Here is a 22,274-nt window from a genome sequence, read left to right as displayed (position 1 = left end):
GTACGAAAAAAATTTCTCTCCCAAAGTAATCTTGGAGAATTGAGAAATTAAAATTTGGAGCCTGCTAATAGCTTCGAGTGTATATTAAAAAAATTTTGATCATATAAAAATATTTAGATTTCAAATTTATGAGTTATCTTTTGTGGATAAAAATTGTAAGGTTTAATGGATCAAAATGAATAATATCTCATCATAAAAAATATTATTTATTTGTTAACTGTCCTTAAAGGACAATTTTATACCTAAATCAAAATTATAAATGAATCATTCATACTTTATATATTACATGCAATTTTGCCAAAAAAAAAAAAAAATTATTACATGCAATTTTGGAACCCTCAATGTTACCTAAGTTGCACAACACAAAAAGAAATAATAAGCATATTTCTAAGTGATCACGTTGCCAAAAGATAAAATTATAAGCATATCTATCGATTGATTCATGATTAATGTGAGATAAAAGGAGATCCATAATTCAACTTTTTTAATAAAAAATAAAAATATATGATTAATATAAAATAATAATTATAATATGTGTATGCTTAATTAATTCACCATCACAGTTGTAAGAAAGTAAAGATCTTTTATTCTTTCCTCTCCCTTAAATATGACCACACGTGACGAGTGTCAATGATGGATTTCGTATATAAAAAGTTTATTGTTTAGATCAAATAATGTTAAATTATATGTTAATAATATACATATTTAAATTTTTTTATGAAGCAATGTTATATGTTAATAATATATAAAATTTATTTTTTTATTGATTAACATATATTTTATTTTCTTTTTTACTTTCCTTCAAAGCTAAATAGGAAAAAGAAAAAAAAAACTTATATTTTCCTTTCCTTTCTTAAAAAATTTTCCAAGTTCCAACTATATATCTTTAAAGAGTTTCCTAATTTGCTAACATATGCATATTAAATTCTAAGAATTCAACTGAATGAAGGATTTTGCGAGAGAAAATAAAAGAAAAATGAAGAAGTTATAGATCAATTCTTGTCATTTTTTTTTTTACTATCTCAAATACAATTAAAAAATAAAATTTTATTTAAATTTAATTAAAAATAAAAAAAAATATTGAAGCATTGTATAGAGATAATTAGAAAAAATAAAATCATATTAAAATCAAAATTCTCATTCTACTTTTTCCTCTATCTCAAATACTATTACAAATAAAAAAAAAATACTCAACATTGATTATTTTCCTATATTTAAATTCTAATAAAATAAAAATTAATTTTTTTCATATATATATATATATATATATATATATATATACATATTGTTATTAAATTTTTTTTAAAAAAATATGAATCCCTTTGTATCTTTTTCTTCCTTATTTTTTAACTTCCAAAATCTTGACAATGTTGTGTGCTTTGTTGACAAACAGATCTTAACTGTAAGCAATACTTTGATGCTAAGGGTTCGTTGGATTACGAATTTTATTTAATGAAAGAAAAGGCAAATAAGAATAAAATTTATTTTTAATCTTTTTTTCTATAACAAATACTATATTAAAAATAAAATTAAAATAACTCCCTTGTTACGGTGATGCTATTGATAATAATAAATTTTATGTGAATATATTACATAATAATAATAATAATAATAATTAAAGGGTGGCCACAGCAAGGAATGTTATTTACAGGGAGGTGACGTGTCAAAAATCATTGGTACATGGCATGATTCATATGCACAAGTAAATGTTAGGATTGGGTCTGAATAACGGGGCATTGAAATTTGAAAACTGGGGAAATGGTTGGTTGCGCTAGCATTGAAATCATGAGCTAGGGTCATCTAGTCGTCGCCGTGGGGGAAGGAGCAAATGAATCCTTGATTTGATTGGGCAACAATAAAATAAAAATTTCTCTACAATTGCTTCCAAAGTCAAGTCACTGCAGCCATGGAAAGCGAGTCTGACAACTACAGCCAAGTTATTTTGTCTTGTTGGGTTGGAACCACCCTTGCGATTGATGGATTGGGATTGGTGTCACAAGTTTATAAGGAACATTGCATCCGTGCGCATTAAACGTTCAAAATTGGGGAAATGGTTGGTTGCTAGCTCATTGAAAATTGGGGAAATGGTTGTTGGATCATCTCCAAAATCTAACGATTATGTTGTATCATATATATCTTTGTAAGTCATGAGAAAATATAGGCCGGGATTGCTTGTCATTTTGTGCAATGAGAGTTAGAGAGGGGATTATCTCTAAGAAGAGCTTTTCTTCAACGGGTTGAAGGTGAAGGGGTGTACATGAGATCTGGGATCGGGGAGAGACTGATCAGATCTTGTATTACCATCATTTCATAGTGAATTTTTCTTTAGGTGCACGCTTCGTGAACATAAGCAACCTTACTAAACCATGTAAAATCTCGCGTCTCTATTTTTTTGTGTGATTTATTTTGTTAATCGGAAGATTAAAATCGTTGCGCGTCAACAAGTGGTTTTAGAGCACTGTTTCAATTGGGTGCAGATCTGATAGATCATATCAGATTGAAAGAAATTTTTTGGATCTAAAGTTTTTCTGCGAGAGTGCTCAAGATCGGAGCAGTTCGTTCAGATCAGATTGAGGTACGCGAAGATTCAGATTAGGTGTCAAAAAATTATTTTGGAAATTTTCAATTGAAGGAGGATCATTTTTCAATTAAAGGTGTGAAAAAAAAATTCGAAATAGAAAAAAATTTCGCAGATGAATAATATGATGAACAGTACTAGAATGGGGTGACAGACCCAAATTCAGAATCGGGTTAGGTCGGAGCGCGAGTCGAGGTACAAATCCTCCCCGTGGAGCGCTGACGTCATGCTGACGTCACACTGACACAGAAGCTGATTGCGGGCGCCATTGTTGACATCATCCTAACAGGTGGTGACGTCAGAGGAGAGAAGAAAAAAAAAAATTTAATGGCGAGTACTTTGACTGCCAAGTTCGAGGTGGAGTCCTTTAATGGGAAAAAAAATTTCAGTCTGTGGCAGAGCACTGAGAAGGATGTGTTGGTCTAATAGGAACTGATTAATGCACTTTATGGGAAAGATAAGAAGATAGAGACCATGTCAGATGATCCATGGGAGGAGCTGGAAATGAAAGCGGTAAGTACCATTCACTTAAGTTTAGCTCTAGAAATTAAATACAGTGTGTTGAATGAAACATCATCAGCTGAGCTTTGGGAAAAAAAAAATTAGAGAATATTTATATGTCTAAGACCCTAGTTAACAGATTGTATTTGAAGAAACGGTTGTATCAGTTGAGGATGACTAAGGGCACAGAAGTAAGAGACCACCTCAATTATTTCAATAAGATAATAACACAGTTGCTAAGTTTTGAGGTAAAAATTGAGGAGGAAAATAAAGAATTGATTTTGTTGTATTCGCTTCCTAGTTCACTTGATACTTTGAAAACCACACTACTGCTAGGCAATGAGGCTCTTACAGTTAATGAGATGACTGTTGCCATTCTAAAGAGTGAGAATTTTCACAAACCAGATCATTCAGGACATGGAGAAGGGTTGGTGGCTAAGGGTGAGTCTAGCCAATAGCGGGGCAGGAGTTCTAGCAAGGGTAATTGGAATCGAGGGAAATCTCGATCCAACTTTAGGGGTAAGAGTGGGAACATGAGGAGTGGTTGTTTTTATTGTGGGAAAGAAGGACATGTGAAGAAGGACTGTCTAAGGAGGAAAAGAGATTTAAAGGAAAAGAATAGGAAGAAGATTGAGCAGACTACTTTAGTGGAGAGCAGTTCACCAGTTTCTAATGAGGATCTTTTGGTTGTTATTACAACTTCCAGTTACTTAGCCGATAGTTGGACTTTGGATTCAGCATGCTCATATCATATGTGTCCATAAAGGGACTGATTTGCCTCCTATGAGCCAATCTCTGGAGGGATAGTGTTGATGGGTAATGATGCTTCCTATGGTATTCTAGGTATTGGAACAGTTAGAATAAGGATGTTTGATGGTGTGGTTAGAACCATCAGGGATGTGAGGCATGTTCCTGATATGAAAAAGAATATGATTTCCTTAGACTCTTTGGACAATAATGGTTTCTCTTTTTCAGTTAAGGATGGTGTGCTAAAAGTGGCTAGAGGTTCACTGGTAGTAATAAAGGGTCATCTGAGGAACAATTTGTACACTATGGTGGGTAGCACAATGATAGGTGGAGCTACAGATAGTACCTCTTCAGATACAGATACAGATGACTACTTTGTAACATATGAGGCTGGGTCACAATGAGTGAGCATGGTTTGCACGAGCTGCACAGGCGGAACTTATTGGAAGGTAATTATTGTTGTAAGCTTAAGTTATGTAAATACTGTTTATTTGGCAAACAGCGTAGGGTGAGTTTCAAAATAGGAAAGCATACAAGCAAGGAGGTGCTGGAGTACATTCATTCAGATGTATGGGGTCCAGTATAGGTACATTCTCACAGTGGTACTATTTATTCTATCTCATTTATTAATGACTTTTCAAGGAAAGTCTAAGTGTATTTTCTGAAGCATAAAAGTGAGGTATTCAGCAAATTTAGGGAATGTAAAGCTCAGGTAGAGAAGCAAATAGGGAAACAAGTGAAGTTTTCTGAGATATGACAATGGACTGGAGTACAAAAATAGCCAGTTCATTGACTTCTATAAGGAAGAGGGGATCACTAGGCACTATAAAGTTCCACATGAGCCATAAAAAAATGGGGTGGCTGAAAGGATGAATAGAACATTACTAAAGAGGGCAAGGTGTATGAAGATTCAGGCTAATCTGCCTAAGTCATTCTAGGAAAAAGTAATGAGTATAATATGCTACCTCGTAAATAGGTCTCCTTCTGCAGCTATTAACACAAAGGTTCCCGAGGAGGTATTGACAGGTAAGCAAGTAGATTACTCTGTGTTGAGAATACTTGGTTATCCATCGTATGTACATGTGCATGAACAAGACAAATCAAAGTTGAACTCTAAGTCCAAACCGTGCGTATTTCTTGATTTCAAAGAAGGAGTGAAGGGATATTGGTTGTGGGACCCCTATAGCACAAAAGGTGTTCATTAGTAAGGATGTGGTCTTTGATGAGGAAGCCATGTTGAAAGAGAATGCTGATAAGAAGGTGGAGTCTGATTCAGTGGGAGTACCTATTCAGGTGGAGCTGGACAGTGTTCTGAATTTAGGTATAGGTAATACTCAAACTACTGTTGTTGATTCTATTGCACAGGATACAGTGAGATAGACTATAGTTCCTCGAGAAATTTCTCAAACAAGTGATAGACGTAAGCCTACAAAGCTAGCCACCGACAGAGAAAGGAGGAATGTTAAGCCTCCAGCTAGGTATGGGTTTAAGGACTTAGTTGCATTTGCTCTGATTATTAGTAGTGGAGATCCTTCTGATTTTTAGGAAGTAGTTCAGAGTTCTGAACGAGATAGTTAACTTGGAGCCATGGTTGAGGAGATAGAGTCTCTTTATAAGAATGACACTTGGGTGCTAGTTCAGAAGCCCAAGGACAAGAAACTAATTGGTTGTAAGTGGGTTTTCAAAAAGAAAGAACCTACTTCAAAATCAAAAGGAATAAAATATAAGGCTAGGTTAGTAACTAAAGGATACAAACAGGAAGAAGGTATAGATTATAATGAAATATTTTCTCTTGTTGTTAAGCATGCTTCTATTGAATCCTTGTTAACATTGGTTGTTATGCATAATTTAGATCTGGAACAGATGGATGTAAAGACAACTTTCTTTCATGGTGTGCTGGAGGAAGATATCTTTATGGAGCAACTAGAGGGGTTTGTGGAACAAGGTAAAAAGCACCTGATATATAAGTTGAATAGGTCTCTTTATAGTTTAAAGCCATTCCCTAGGCAATGGTATAAGAGGTTTGATTCTTATATGTTGAGGATTGGGTATGTTAGAAGCAGTTATGACAATTGTGTTTACTTTAGATTGCTTAACAGTGGTTTATATGTAATCCTTATGTTATATGTGGATGACATATTGATTGCCTCTAATAGTACTGATGAGTTGAATCTGTTGAAAGCCAAGTTATAGGATGAGCTTGAGATGAAGGATCTTGGTGTAGCTAAAAAGATCCTTGGCATGGAAATAAGGAGGGACGGACAACAAAAGAAGTTGTGGCTGTCACAGGATAAGTATATTGAGAAGGTGTTAGAAAGGTTTAACATGGATAAGGCTAAACCGGTAAGTACACCTCTAGCTGCTCATTTTTAGTTGTATGCTAAACTGTGTCCTTCTACTGATGAGGATAAGTTGGATATGGCTAGTGTGCCTTATGCCAGTGCAATAAGGAGTCTAATGTATGCTATGGTATGTAGTAGAGCAGATTTTTCACATGCAGCTAGTTTGGTAAGCAAATATATAGCTAATCCAGGTAGAATGCATTGGAATGCGGTGAAATGGATTTTTAGATATTTGCGTGGCACTTCTGATTATGGTATCATGTTTGAAAGTACTGATGTGATTACGCACTTAAACTGCTTAATTAGGTGTTTTAATTCATGTATTGAGGTTTATATTTTTAATTAAATACCTAATTACTCTTAAAATTTTAGCATGGTATCCTATATATAATATTTGGGTTTTATTGAGTAAATTATGAATTTTTTGTATTTTTTATCGCAGGGCAATTATTGGAAGCTAAAATCGATGGTACTTCATAATCTATGTGTAACTCTCTCATCCGACCTTTGATTCTAATGATTCAAGATGTTGTAGAAAGATAATAAAATGCTCTATAATTTTCATGTTTTGCATTTTGAGAAATACTAGCTTCATCAAGGTTGAAATCGAACATGAAGTTACCATACGCTGTTTTATGGATTGTTTCGGCATTACTCCGTAATCTGGGCGAAACTTTCTTTTCCGAGCTCCGATCAAGATGATTCAAAATTCTGGAGAAAGCTGAGAAAGAAATCTACAACTTTCATGTTTCGAACTTTGAGAGGTACGAGCTTTAGTATAGTTGAAGTTGGACGTGAAAGTGGAGGGCAAATCGAGTGCTTTTGAAAAAAGAAAAGAAAAAAAAAATATATATATATATATAAGGTGATGTAACCCGGCCATATAACTGGGTCCTCTTAGGGGCATGGGTGATACGTTGGGTGAAGGAAAGAAGGAAAAGAGTAAAGAAAGAAAAGAAATAAGGGGGCTTTTGAAAAGTCAAAGAGGGTTAGGTTTTTTAGAGTTTTTTTTTCTTCTTTTTGTCTTAGTGCTGGCACGACGAGGCCGGGGAGGAAGCGCAAGGAGCAGCTTTGTTGCCAACTTCTACACGGCCTGCTATCTTCTCTCTCTCTCTCTCTCTCCTTGAATTTAATCTTATGGTTAAGCTTTTAGTTATTTTTTTTTAAGTTAAAGTTAGGATTGAATAATAGTGTTTATTTTAAAATTATTATGTTTATTTTAATTTATTGTTGGAGAATCCTTCTAGTAGATTAATTTTTATTTAATCTCTCTCTCTCTCTCTTTTTATGTTACTTTAATATTTATTGGAGTATTGTTAATTTCAATTTGTTTTTTCTTGCTTTAAAATAATTATTGAGCTTCAAATTGTGGCCGGTTTATTAAGTAGTTTGTTTTCTTTTTCTTTTTCTTTTTTTATTTAAACATCTTTGTAGGATTTGAATATTCACTTTGAGTATCTTTTTTATTAAAGTCATCATTTTTATTTTGTTTAATCTTGTTTGTGCTTGTTATTAAATTCGGTATTTTTATTTAGTTGAACTTTATTTATTAATTAGTTTAGTTTGTTTTTTTTTTTTTTTTTCAGTTGGATGATTATAGAGTTTATTTACTTCGTTGTTCTGGTATTAAGTCTGACATCTATTTAGTTATTTTTATGCATGTTAATCTTTTAGTTAGGAGTCATAAATTAAATTTCTCGTTATTTTAATTTCGTCAAAAAAAAAATCTCAAACATCGCAAGAATTGAATTTGAACTGTGTTCAGTTAACTTTTTTTTTTTTTTATTACAAAAAATTTGGAATTAAACTGCATTTCCTGAGGAGACGATTTGGTCGTTGGGCTAAATATTATACGATAGAACTCCTATACTTGGGATAGCTTCCGAATTACTCATTTTTCGAGTGAGTCAAGTTTTTGATGCCATTGCTAGGGAATGTCAGTTTCAGTTTCAAACTAGTATTTTTCCCATTATTTTTTTCTCATGAAAAAGAAAAAAAAATTGAGTTTTGAAAAAAAAAAAAAAATTGGCTACACCTGCACCACGCACGCTTATGGATTTTTTGCAGCCCACACGAACCACACAACCATCTTACATCATATTACCTGAGAATGCATAAAATTTTAACATTAAGTCTGAAATGATATCTCTAATACCTTAATTTTATAGGATGAAGTATGAAAATTTGTATCAGCATTTAATTAATTTTGAGTTTGCATGTGTTACATTCATAGATGGGGCTGCCACTTCTACACGACTAGACTCTCCTCTCTCTCTCTCTCTCTCTCTCGCTCTCTCTCTCTCTTTGAATTTAATAGTGTAGAATTAATTTTTATTAAGAATTTAGTTTATTTCAATTCTAAGTAGGGATTAAATTTTTTTTAAGTTCTTTAATTTAAGAATATTATTATTAGATAAATCTTTGCTCCATCTCTCTTATTTTCTCTCTCTTTCATTCTCTCTTTAAGTTGTGTTTTAATTTAAATCTTGGAATTTTTAATTTCTGTCTGGTTATTATTAATGTTCTGTTTTTAATTTACGTTTTGTTAAGATTTCGATTGTGTTAAAAATTTAATTTTGGTTGCATTAGTGGTTGATTAAAGATTTTAAGGTTGAATGTTTCATTTGCATAATAAAGTTTTCATTTTTAGGCTTTTGTCCGAAATTTCAAACGTAAGTTTTATTCCCTATCTGAATGGTTGAATATAGGATTATTTTTCCGCAATTAATTTTGTTACCACCTATTTTATTGTACTTGTTTCCTATTTCTTGTCGTTAATTTAGTACATGTTAGGTTCTTAAATTAAATTTCACGTTGTTTTAGTTTTGTCATAAAACCTCAAAAATCCTAGAAAACTGAATCTAAACTATATTTAGTAAATTTTTTATTTTCTTAATTTTTTTTTAGAATTACACGAGTTTAGAATTAAAATACATTCTCTGAGGAGACCATCTGGCCTTTGGGCTGAATATTATACGACAAAACTCCTATACTTGAAATAGTTTCCGAGCTACTCATTTTTTGAGTGAGTCAAGCTTGTGGCGCCGTTACAATGAAATGTCAGTTTAGTTTCAAATTAGTATTTTTTCCGTTATTTTAATTTTTCTCATGAAAAAGAAAAAGAAAGAAGAAAAAAAGAAGAAAAAAAATTAAGTTTTGAAATATATATGGCTGCACCTATACCACGCATGCTTATGGATTTTTTGCAGCCCACACGAACCACACAATCATCTTACATCATATTGCCTGAGAATGCACAGAACTTTAACATTAAGTTTGGAATGATATCTGTGATACCTCAATTTTATGGGATCGAGTGTGAAAACTTGTATCAGCATTTAACTGATTTTGAGCTTGCATATGTTACATTCATAGATGAGACTACTACTAATTTGGCAATTAGATTGCGTCTATTTCCTTTTTCATTGAAAGACAATGCTAAGATGTGATTTAATTCTCTTAAGCCTAATTTTATTTCTAGTTGGACCGATATGCAAAACAAATTTCTACATAAATTTGTTCCTTTACGGAGAACTCAATTTTTGCAGGAATAGATCAGTCGATTCATACAAGGAGCTGATGAGACATTTCATGAAAGTGGAAGAGATTTAGAGATTTGATTAACATGTGTCCCCACCATGGATTTGAATCATGGCATCTGGTCAACTATTTCTACATTGCGTTGACTCCTGAATCGAAACAGTTCATTCATACTATGTGTTCAGGATATTTCTTCGACAAGGAGCCTAATGAGGCATTGGATATTTTGGATCATTTAGCTGACTATGCTCAGCAATGGAACACTTAGATTGACAGAAGACCAATTGCAGATCAACCATTAGGAGCAATACATGGTGGAGAGTGGAATGAACTAAAAGATGATTTTTGTGTTGAAGCACATCTTGCTGAACTCACCAGAAGAGTAGAGGCTATGGAGATGGAGAAGGAGAATAGTACAGAACATCTTTGGAATCAACCTTCCCAGTCCTATGCACCCCCTAATCAGTCGCCATATCATCAGGCTACTTTTCAAAAGCAGTATCAGCCACAACAGATCTCCAAGAGTTATGCACCTTCAAGAGTGCAATCTAATTCAGCACCTGCTCCACTGGAGAAGTCTCTTGAGGATGTCTTTCAGCAGTTCATGCAAATTCAAGTCACAACTAGCAATCAGTACACTCAGGCCATAAATGAATTGCAGAACACCATTAATGAGATGAGCACATAGTTGAATATCTTAGAAAAAAGGGAATTTGTGGTAGAACCTCAGTCTAATCCTCAAGAATACCAGCACCAACAACAACAAATACATAATGTTTCTCTTGAGGTAGCGGAGGCCGTTATTACTTCGAGAAGTGGAAAATAAGTTCTCTAACCTGAGATACTCACTGACAGACCAACAGTTGTCCCGACACTTGAAGTTACAACTGAGATAAATGAGGTTAAAGAATCAGAGGAAGCAAGTCCAAAATTGAAGAAGTCAATTAACATGGAGAGCGAGATCAGTAAGGAGTACCAACCTGTGGTACCTTACCCTCAAAGATTGACATTCGTTGAACCATCATTCCCTACTAGACTAAATGTCAAGGAGTGCAATGTCGAAGCGAATTCTCGCAGTGGTACGGTGATGGGTACACTCGATAAAGAGGGTGAGCAGACTGGTGAGAATTTAACTTTCAAGGAAACAGATAAAACTTTTAATGTTAATGCTTTTGACGAACCAAAGATAACTGTTCTGACACCTATGCCTCAAAGACCGGTTCTTAAAGAAGTGAAATCCCTGAAAAATATACTGAATAACGATCTCTTCTTGTTAAAACAAGGTCATCTGCACATGTTTTATCTAGTATCTTAGAACATATTGATTTATTTGAGGTTAACTTTTGTGCAGGTAACAAGACAGATTCGTTGTGGCGACTCAAATTTGGAGGCTCGTCGGTTCAATTTATAGACCTGCACCCACTAGATGAAATTCCTCCAGAGCCTTCGCCAGACAGATTGTGATGCTTTTCTTTCCCTTCTTTTCATTTTGTTTTACCTTATTTTATTTTTAGTTAATTTTCAGGTACATTTTTCTGTAGTTTCATTTTTTCTTTTCCATTACTTCTCTATCCAGGTACGTTCTACTTCTCTCGTGCACATCTTCTCTATCTCCCCTATGCTTTTACATTGAGAACAATGTTCCACTTTAATTGGAGGGTGATAATTTGCATGTGATACTGTGCACGTCTACTTGCTAGGTTTTATATTAGAAAAAAAAAAACAAGAAAGAAAGAAAGAGTATTGAGGATAAACGATTATGTCATTATTAACACTAACATATACCCTTCACATACTTGCATATAACCTAAAAGTTACACATTTGAGTCATTTATTTGTAGTTTCTCTTTATATGATTTTATAACTCCATGAGGAATTGATTGGTAGTACACTCGTGTTAATTTGGCTATATAAGCTTTGGTATTTACATGGTATCTCATGAGGCACATTCATGTGATTCATTGCACTTAGGGTTCCTCATGATTACTGAGAGAATACCTGTGGCAATTATGACACATTGTGAGGTATCTTTAAGCTATTTATCATCATTTTGAGCATTAACGTCAAATCAAAGTTCATGAAACTCAGTTTTCTTTTCTTCTAGACGATTCTTTGTACACTAGTCTCTGTTTTTTATTTGCAAGCCTAGAGGTGACATCTAGTGGGGAGATAGAAACCTAAGTCTTGTAACCTACTCAAGATGTGAAGGCTGAGCCACCCCTAGAGATAGACTTAGTTCATGGACTACTGTTCAAGCTTAATTCCCATTGGTAGTATGAAGATAATAAAAGAAGTGTAATGATTTTCCTAATTAACCAAGAAAAGACAGAAATTGAAGAATGAGCAGAAGAAAGAATAAGAAATAGGAATGCACATGAATGAAGTAAAAGGTTAATACCTGCCCCCACATAAATACCTCAAAAAGTCAAGGACACGACACATGTTCTCCACGTATGAAGATTCTTCATCCGTTTAATGCCTCAGATGTATTCACGTCAAGTTTGTGAATAAGTTGATCTAGGGTGGTCTCGATTGGATATGACGAGTAGGTGAGAAGATGCTAAGGTGAAGGACCCGATACTTCATAGATAGGCTAGATCCTTCTCAGACTAATCCACTCCATACATTTAGCATTTATTCCTTACAATATGTGGGAAGTTTGATCGCGACACTCCTCCTCACATATGACTAGTGAACTCATTCTTTTTGAGTGTTTTTGAGGGTATACCAGTTAGGCCAAGTCAAAACGATCATTCTGTAGGTATCCACTGGTATCCTAGGTGTAATATGTCACACACATCACACATTCCTCGAGATTTCACCTATTTACACTCGAACATATATATGACCGCATTAACTTTGAATTGTACTATTGGTTAACTTTATGTGAGTATATTGTTCTTAAATGCTATATAATGATGAAACTCGCATGAATGACTTACTAAGGAGCTATGTGCATTGTATATGATGAGTTTGTGTGAAATTCGGTTATATCCCTGTATGTGAAATGGTATGGTTGTGTCGAATGTGCATTAATTTCATGTTCGCTGGAGTTAGTATTTGTAGACACAGCCCTGGAATTCAGTTATGTTATTTATTAAAGACTAGCAAAACGTTAGTTCTGGAGTGTAATTACGCGCTTAAACTGCGTAATTAGGTGTTTTAATTCATGTATTGAGGTTTAGATTTTTAATTAAATACCTAATTACTCTCAATATTTTAACACGGTGTCCTATTTATAATATTTGGGTTTTATTCAGTAAATTATGATTTTTTTGGTATTTTTTATTGCAAGACGATTGTTGGAAGCTAAAAACCGATGGTACTTCGTAATTTATGCGTAACTCTCTCATGCGACCTCCGATTCCAATGATTCAAGATGCTGTACAAATATAAGAAAACACTCTACAATTTTCGTATTTTGAGTTTTGAGAAATACTAGCTGCATGAAAGTTGAAATGGAACGTGAAATTACCATACGCTGTTTTATGAACTGTTTCGGCATTACTCCATAATTTGGGCGTAACTTTCTCGTTCGAGGTCCGATCGAGATGATTCAAAATTATGGGGAAATCTAATAAAGAGATCTACAACTTTCATGTTTTGAACTTTAAGATATACGAGCATTTTGATGAGATAAATTTTTTTTTTTTATGTAGTTTGAACTTAAGTATTTTTTAATGAAAAAATAATCGCCAAAATTATATAGATAAGCTAATAAATGAATTAATTAATTGATTGACCTATTTATACACAGAACAACCAAACGTGATAAATGCTACCCCAAGTCAAGTCTATGTTTCCTTTTACAACATCTTAATATTTCCATAAAAATAAGTCATGTATTGAATTAAATAATTATTGACTCCATATTTTCAATTATATATACGAATATTGTTCAAGAAGTGAGGCAAAATTGTGAGGCCCCATGATTAAAGTGAACAATATTTTGCTAGAATTATTAGAATTTATTAATCTCTCCTAAACTTTTAAAAATATTATAAAGAATTTTTTACATGAAAAAAATATCATTATTTGAGAGATAAAAAATAAAAATAAAAGTAGTGCCTATTTTTTACGTAACAAAAATATCACTACTTTTCTGTGTCAATGTACACCTTATCCTAAAGAATTTTATTATTCATCATTTAAAAAAAAAAAAAAGTTAGCAAATGGTATGATATTTCATTATTTTAAAATGAGTTATCTTTTATTTAATAAGTTTCAATAAATCATAAAATACTATATCATTTATGATATTATTTCGGATACTTTTCTTATGCCAAAGCTGCAGTTGCTTTACATATGTAAACACAAACGAAGCTCCAAAGGAGGTCATCACATCAAATGCATGCAGGGGCATTTTCGTAATTATCAGAAATAAAAAAATAAAACTATTTGTTTCAGCATTTTTTGTTGGTATTTATTATTTCATGCAAACGTTTTCTGCAGTCCATGTGCGCTTCCGTATTTCATAAAGGTGTATTCTTTGTATTCATGAAAAATCCCGAACTAAATAACCGAGTGCGTTTGTTGGTTTATAAAATATAAATTTAAATTTTTATAAAAAGATATAAAAATTGAACCAAAAGTCATCCATGCAACAATTAATGAATGGACAGCAGCAACCCAATAAACAGATGCTTCCAGGAACAAGCATCCAACCTAGACCATCAAAGCATGACCAAATAGCCAATAGGGCCCATCTACTTATTTCATTTAAAACATCCCTTTCTCCATTATCTATAAATACCACTCATATGCCTTACCCTCTGCATCCCAATCCTAGCCACCCATTCATTTTCTGTACCCAGCAGTCTTTATGTAGGAAAACTAATGTCTACCCACCCCCGGTTTCTTTCCTTCCTTCTTTTCCTCCTCGTCATCCACCTCCTCTTTCTTGCATTCCCACCTCCTCCTCCTTCCCATTGTGCTGCTTTTGTTTCTGCTTTAGTCACCACTACTTCTGAAACAAACGCTTTGGTGGCATGGAAGGCGAGTCTTGACAACCACAGCCGATCTATTTTGTCCTCTTGGGTTGGAGCCGACTCTTGCAATCAATGGATTGGAATTGGATGTCACAAGTCCATAAGGAGCATTACATATGTAAACCTCACGAGCCTTGATTTGAGAGGTACGCTCCATAGTTTTAATTTCTCGTCCTTCCCACACCTCCAAAAGCTTGATCTTAGCAACAACTCCCTCTTCGGAGACATTCCCTCGAATCTAGGAATGCTTATATCTCTCACTCACCTAGACTTGTCAAGTAACAACATCACAGGGCCAATCCCAACTACTATAGGAAACTTGGGCAACGTGACCAACCTATACCTTCATATCAACATGCTTTCTGGATCTATTCCTCGAGAGATAGGAATGCTTAAGTCTGTCGGTTGGCTATACTTGTCAAGTAACAAACTCATAGGGTCAATCCCAGCCACTATAGGAGACTTAGGCAACGTGAACACTTTGATCCTTCGGGACAACATGCTTTCTGGATCTATTCCTCAAGAGATAGGAATGCTTAAGTCTCTCAGTTGGCTAGAATTGTCAAGTAACAAACTCATAGGGCCAATCCCAACTACTATAGGATACTTGGGCAACTTGACCAACTTGTACCTTCAAGGTAACATGCTTTCTGAATCTATTCCTCGAGAGATAGGAATGCTTAAGTCTCTCAATCAGCTAGACTTGTCAAGTAACAAACTCATAGGGCCAATCCCAGCTACTATAGGAGACTTGAGCAACTTGTACTACCTATACCTTTATGACAACATGCTTTCTGGATCCATTCCTCGAGAGATAGGAATGCCTGCGGCTCTCATTGATCTTCAATTGTCAAATAACAACCTCACAGGGCCAATCCCACCTACTATTGGAAATTTTACTAGGCTCGCCACCCTATTTCTGCATCAAAATCAGTTATCAGGCCTACTCCCTCCAGAGATGAATAATCTCACAAATTTGAGGGTAGTGAGTTTTTCTGATAACAAATTTATTGGCCATATTCCAAACAATATATGTCTTGGTGGTTTGCTTGAGAAGCTTATTATAAGCGATAACCATTTCACAGGTTCCATTGCAAAAATCTTAAGGAACTGTACTAGCCTAGTTAGGGTGAGGCTAGACGGGAATCAGTTCAATGGAAACATATCAGAACATTTTGGCATCCACCCATATTTAACTTATATGGATTTGAGCAACAATAAATTCTATGGCGAGCTTTCTCACAAGTACTGGGGGCAATGCTACAGAATGTCGGCCCTAAAACTCTCCAACAATAAAATTTCAGGTGAGATTCCTCTTGAACTTGGCGAAGCTACAAAACTACAACTGCTTGACCTCTCCTCAAATAACCTTGTTGGGAAGATCCCAAAGGAACTTGGGAGATTGACATCAATGTCAGACCTTTTGCTAGACAACAACATGCTTTCAGGCACTATTCCATTAGAAATTCTAATGCTTTCAAGTTTAGAAGTTCTTAACATGGCATCAAATAATCTAAGTGGCTTAGTTCCAAAAGAAATAGGGGAGTATCCAAGATTGCGGATCTTGAATATGCGTAATAACATATTTGAAGGAACTCTGCCATTTCAAATTGGCAAGTTAGAAGTTTTGCAATTTCTTGATCTGAGCATGAATTTGTTTGTTGGAGAGATACCACAGCAAGTTGGTGAATTGAATAAGTTGGAAACATTGAATCTCTCCCACAATGGATTCTCCGGTTCAATTCCATCCACCTTTGATGATCTCATTGCCTTGATATCTGTCGATGTATCCTACAATAAGCACTTAAAGGGCCCTATTCCTACGGCCAAGCCCTTTCAAATTGCTCAAATTGATTCCTACAGAAACACAAGCTTATGTGGCAGTGTCCTAGGTTTGAAGGCTTGTCCCCTCTACGATCAGCCGCATTTCTGACAAAAAAAAGGGGAACAAAATCATGATCTTGACTATAGTCTCCATAATGGCAATAGTATTTGTCATACTCATTATGATTGGAATTTTTTTTCTCCTCAATTCTGGAGAAAAGAAAATGGATAACCAACCAAGGGAAATGCAAAATGAAAATATTTTTGCAGTCTGGAGGTATGACGGGAAGATGGTTTACGAACAAATAGTCGAAGCAACAGAGGGATTTAATTCTAAGTATTGCATTGGAGTAGGAGGATATGGAGTTGTTTACAAAGCGAAGTTGCCTAGCACTGGCCAAGTTGTTGCCGTGAAGAAACTTCATCCTTTACAAGATGATGAGTCCATGGACAATTCAAAAGCTTTCGAAAGTGAGGTTCGAGCATTGACGGAAATATGCCATCGAAACATTGTGAAGCTTTATGGTTTTTGCTCACATGTAGAGCAATCACTTCTTGTTTACGAGTTTATAGAGAGAGGAAGCTTGGGGAAGATGCTAAGCAATGGTAATCGAGAACAAGCAATGGAGTTGAATTGGAGTAGGAGGGTAAATGTGGTGAGAGGAATTGCAAATGCTTTGTCCTACATGCACCATGATTGTTCACCCCCCATAATTCATCGTGACATATCCAGTAACAATGTTTTGTTGGATTTGGAGTACGAAGCTCATGTGTCTGATTTTGGGACTGCTAGGCTTTTAAAGCCTGATTCCTCCAATTGGAGTTCATTGGCTGGGACAATTGGATACACAGCTCCAGGTAATTATTTATTCTCTATCTTCACCTTCCTTTCTAGGTTTCAATGCAAAGTAATAAGAACTATATACAAAAAGAAGTACAGAATAAATCCTTTTTAAAAAAAAAATTTATGAAGAGATTATAATTTTTTTATTTTTGTGTTTTGCTACAATGAAAATATAAAAATCTATAGAACTTTTAAAAAAAAAATTCTTAAACGTCTGTCCCTTAATTGAAATTCGTAATTAGTTCCCACATTTGAGTATTTTAAAAGGATATATTTTAAAATATTCTTAACATTTTAAGCTATGATCATTAGCCTTGAAAAAAAATTTTCTTGTTAAGCTATGATAAACTTAAATGTGTTTTATACAACTAGTTTGTGATAATGTTAAATTTATTCATTTCATTATGTTAAATAACCTTTGGTCTCTATTTTAAAAAATCAATACAAGGGCGAGCAACGAGATCCAAATAAAGGATCTTATTTAATGCACATCCAAGTAAAGGATCTTATTTTATTAAATGTATTTTCAATGATTAACTCGCAATTTCCCTTACCCTATATATCTCAAAACTCACTATTAGGAGTTGTGATTAACATCTCAACATTCGAATTCTAATGGATTGGCACATGTCCGTACCCAAAAAGGATACAATTTGTATTTTCTTTTATAACGAATCTTAATTTTGTTACAATTGTGATTAAAAGACTAATAGACATGATGCCAACCTCTTTTTCAAACAGAACGTTATTCAAAACTTGGTCTCTTTATGCAACAATAATAGTGTATAATAACAACCTTTATGAGTAAATGTAAGAAACTATAATTAACTAAATAAAACAATCTTTTGCATGCAGAGCTTTCCTATACGATGAAAGTGACAGAGAAGTGTGATGTTTATAGTTTTGGAGTAGTGTCAATGGAAGTAATTATGGGAAGACATCCAGGTGATCTCATCTCATCTCTACCATTCTCCTCGTCATTACCATCAACATCATCATCATTATCCACTCACCATGTACTGTTGAAAGATGTGGTAGACCAACGCCTATCACCTCCTACAAGTAAACTTGCAAATGAAGTGGTCCAGATTGTGAAGGTAGCATTTGCATGCTTGTACTTTAATCCTCAAATTCGACCAACAATGCGACAAGTTTCACAAAAATTATCAATTGAAACGCCACATCTGCAGAAGTCATTCTCCACACTTACACTGGATAACATCTTGGCAACAGATATCTTACTAGGTAAACTTTTGAGAATGCCTTTTGTTCGTACTAGATGATAATTTTATAAACTTTTTTTTTTGTTGAAAAGGATAATTTCTCTTACCCCTTCAGTCCAAGGTTAGCATGACTTCTAAGAAAGGAAATTTTCTATTTTGACCTCACTCATTTGTATGGTTGCACAAGCATATATATAACAATAAAAAAAAAAAAAAAAAAGACAGATATAAAAGAGGTATAAAATAATTGATTTTTTTTTTTTAAAGTATAAAAGAATTATAAATTTTTTTTATATTTCTCTAACAATAAAGCTTACTTAAAATATATATTTCTTTATATATTTCACCTAGACATTGCAGTGTTATGCATTAGTGTTATGCATCCTAAGATTTCATGATGTAATATCAAGCACAACTAAATTATTGGATAAATAGTTTTTATCCAATAATTATCTCACATCACTTAACCTGCATTAATATATTGTTATTACATGATGAAATCTTATACATAACACCGGTGCTTTGATCAAAACTGAATCTAAATTTAGTTTATTTTCAATTTTTTAGACAATTTTAAGGCCCCAACTCCTCTGCGATGCATTAATCCATACAACACCAGTGTTATGCATCCTAAGATTTCATCATGTAACAAGCGAGAAGATTTCATTTTTAATGATCTCACATCACTTAACCTGCATTAATATCTTGTTATTACATGATGAAATCTTAAACATACATAACACCGCTGCTATGCATCAATGCATATCTGAGCAATGGAAACCATACTTTAATATTAGGCACAACTAAACTATTAGATAAATAATTTTTTATTTTAGCCAGTTAAATGGTAGTTTAGTCAATTCTTGAACCCCCAAATTTTTTGTTATTAAATTAAGATTCTTTTCTCAATAATAATTTTTGTTGTATGTAGATTCCATATCTGCAAATACTCCCTTTATATTTGATGAGGTAGCACAAATTTTGAGATTTCCTTAAGTTGAACTAGTAATTTGAAAACATTTACTTGAAATTATTGTAATTATATGTCAATCAAAGGATCTTTTGAATTTTTCAAACAACAAAAGTGCATCTTGTTTTTTATTTTTCTAAATTAGTAGAGGAAAATTAAAACAAAAACATCTTTTTATTGTTTTGCTTTATATAATTTTTGAAAATTTGAAAATAAGATGTGATTTTGTAATTATTTGGAATTCTAAAAATGAAAAATGAAACTTCTTTTTGAAACAAAATTACAGAACTAGATGTACTCCCAAATAATTAATGCATTTGAATTTTTTTTTTTAAAAAATCAGTAAAAAATAAAATAATATTTATAAATATTTTGATAGCAAATTACAATTTAGAAATTGCAATAAATTTATTTGTATTTTTTTTGTTGGAAGAAGTCATTTAATAAGATTCTTTTATAAAAAATAGATCAATAAAAATTTTTCTTATCAATTTTTTTTTATCTATAATGATAAATAAATATTAAATTTAATAGTTCATGTCATGTTAATTAGATCATTCCTATCATATCATATAATATATTTTAAAATTTTGTTTTCCATCCAAGTGGTGTCATAGGAATATTTCCTGTGTATGTTTATGTTTATTAAAAAAAATATAATTTCTATAAATAAATTAAATATTCATACTTTAATATTTATAAATTAAGTTTTGAATATATATTATTAATTTTTTAAAAAATATATCCAAATTATATTAAGAATTATAAAAATATTTAAACGATAATAATATTCACATGCAATCACATGCATTGCACATGACTCATTGACTAGTTTGTAAATGTATTCCTACTCTTAAAACAAAAGTAAATTAAAATACCTAATCGATCATATCTCAGGTGAGTCATGCCCACATGTCTACTTAGATTAAAGTAATATATAAATATATTCATGTTTTGATTTCTCAAGTTAAAATTTTTGCATTTTTCGTCCTAATATTTCTACTTATTTTCAGTTTGTAATCTTATTTAAAAATTTTGAAAGCCAACAATGAAGAACACGTTTAAAAGTTTAAGACAAATCACTAACACTTGTGTTTGGAAGCATGGTTTTCAAGTTTTAGATTTGGATTTGAGTGGATTTAAACAAATTTCAATACAATTTTATATTACATTTTCTCCAAATTCAATACAACTCAAAATTCAAGACCTCTCCAAATATAGGTAAAAGTATATTAAAACCTAACTTTAACATTTAATAGAGAAAAGGTAAACTTGATATCAGCAATCATACTTCAAATATGTCTTTAATAGCAATTCTCATGAACACAAAAAAATAATAATAATGAGAAATGCATAGCTACTTATGTAAAATCTTTATAGTACGTCAAATTTATCAGTACATTTGGCACTAACTGTTAGTCAGTTAACTGTAAGGGAACTAAGGTTATCTATCTTGCTACATGTCACCCTCGCATCATTTGGCCCCAACTATTTATTAAACTACTTATGAATTAGTTTTCTTGTGCTTGGTTTCGTAGGTAGCTACCAATCTCACCCTCCCAGTATAACTTTCTCTATGAAATTTTATCGATCTTACATGTCATAATAACCAAAATGTCCATGCTTCATGTATCCTAAATTTGGATATGATTTAGGGGGATATCATGTGTTGGTTTTCAATTTATAGATATTCTAGCTCGACGTATTTGAGCAATGGTGATATCAAGCAACAAGGATGACTTGAAGGATCTTTTTGCGAAGCTTGCTTACACAGTGGAAGTGACAATGTTTATAGCTTTGGAGTCATATCAGTGGAAGCAACTATGGGAATGAACTTGAGCAATCTCATCTCATCCCTATTATCGTCGTATGCTCATCATATACTGCTGAAGGATGTGGTACAATAACACGTATCACTGCCTACCTGTGAGGTTGAAGATAAAGTGGCTCTGTTGTGAAGGTAGCATTTGCATGTTTTCGCCCTAGTCCTCAATTTCAACCAAAATGTGACAAGTTTCCCAAGAATTAACAATAGGAAGGCCATCATTGTGCATGTCATTCTCCATAGTTACATGGGTGATTGCTTAGATGCAAGTACCCAACAAGGTGAACTTTCGCAGACATATTTGTTTCTTTTCTTATTTCCATTTTTTTTACTTTTGTTCTCCATTGTAATTTGCTTCTTAATTTGCATTGCAAGGGTTATTTTAAAATGTTGGATGGTTTGCTTGATCCTTTTTCATTGGCTATGTGCATGGCTAGTTATTGTGTACTTGCTGTTAGATATAATTTTGGTTTGTAATAATCATATGTTTAAATAAGAAGTTATGAATACTCGCTTGGTAATGTTATTTCTTATTGTGATATTAGTGCTACCATTCTAGCAACATAGTTGTGAGATTATAGGAAGTAGAAATTAGTGTCATACTGTCATATGGGCAAGCGATGCGGGTGATCCCCATGGCCCAAGGCTAGAAGGAGCTGCTTTTGGATCTATAGAGAGATTCATCATATTTGGTTACACAACCAGCCCATTCTCCATATCAAAACCCTCTGAGTTCCTTCCCTTGATTCAAGCCTTGAAACTTTTTATGACCATTTGCTAAGACTGTCCTTTCTATGGCTGCAATTGGATGGAGTACTTCTAAATCATTATGATTGCTAAAATGACAGGATTTAAAACCCTTTTCGACACTTCCCAAGTGTTTAAAAATCCT

At 33.3% G+C, this 22,274-nt stretch overlaps 2 protein-coding genes across 2 annotated transcripts; both read left to right on the top strand.

Annotated features, from left to right (window-relative positions):
• The first annotated feature begins 14,484 nt into the window (after positions 1-14,484).
• LOC131146269 (MDIS1-interacting receptor like kinase 2-like) lies at positions 14,485-21,908 on the top strand. Its single transcript, XM_058095742.1, has 3 exons — positions 14,485-17,378; positions 18,220-18,609; positions 21,245-21,908. Exons 1-3 carry the CDS (start codon positions 16,652-16,654, stop codon positions 21,265-21,267), a joined length of 1,140 nt encoding a protein of 379 aa, XP_057951725.1. The 5' UTR covers positions 14,485-16,651; the 3' UTR covers positions 21,268-21,908.
• LOC131145769 (MDIS1-interacting receptor like kinase 2-like) lies at positions 14,545-16,629 on the top strand. The gene has a single exon (XM_058094958.1). The coding sequence runs from the start codon at positions 14,545-14,547 to the stop codon at positions 16,627-16,629; it is 2,085 nt and encodes a 694-aa protein (XP_057950941.1).
• Positions 21,909-22,274: the final 366 nt, after the last annotated feature.

This window comes from Malania oleifera, chromosome 13, assembly GCF_029873635.1.
Source record: "Malania oleifera isolate guangnan ecotype guangnan chromosome 13, ASM2987363v1, whole genome shotgun sequence".
NCBI classification, from domain to species: domain Eukaryota; kingdom Viridiplantae; phylum Streptophyta; class Magnoliopsida; order Santalales; family Ximeniaceae; genus Malania; species Malania oleifera.
This window is presented reverse-complemented; position numbering and strand designations above follow the sequence as displayed.

Coding starts and splice junctions, on each gene's coding strand:
- LOC131145769 (XM_058094958.1), top strand. CDS start 14,545: ATGTCTACCCACCCCCGGTTTCTTTCCTTCCTTCTTTTCCTCCTCGTC.
- LOC131146269 (XM_058095742.1), top strand. CDS start 16,652: ATGATCTTGACTATAGTCTCCATAATGGCAATAGTATTTGTCATACTC. Junction 17,379..18,219: donor AATTGGATACACAGCTCCAG/GTAATTATTTAT, acceptor TTTTGCATGCAG/AGCTTTCCTATACGATGAAA. Junction 18,610..21,244: donor GGCAACAGATATCTTACTAG/GTAAACTTTTGA, acceptor TTCAATTTATAG/ATATTCTAGCTCGACGTATT.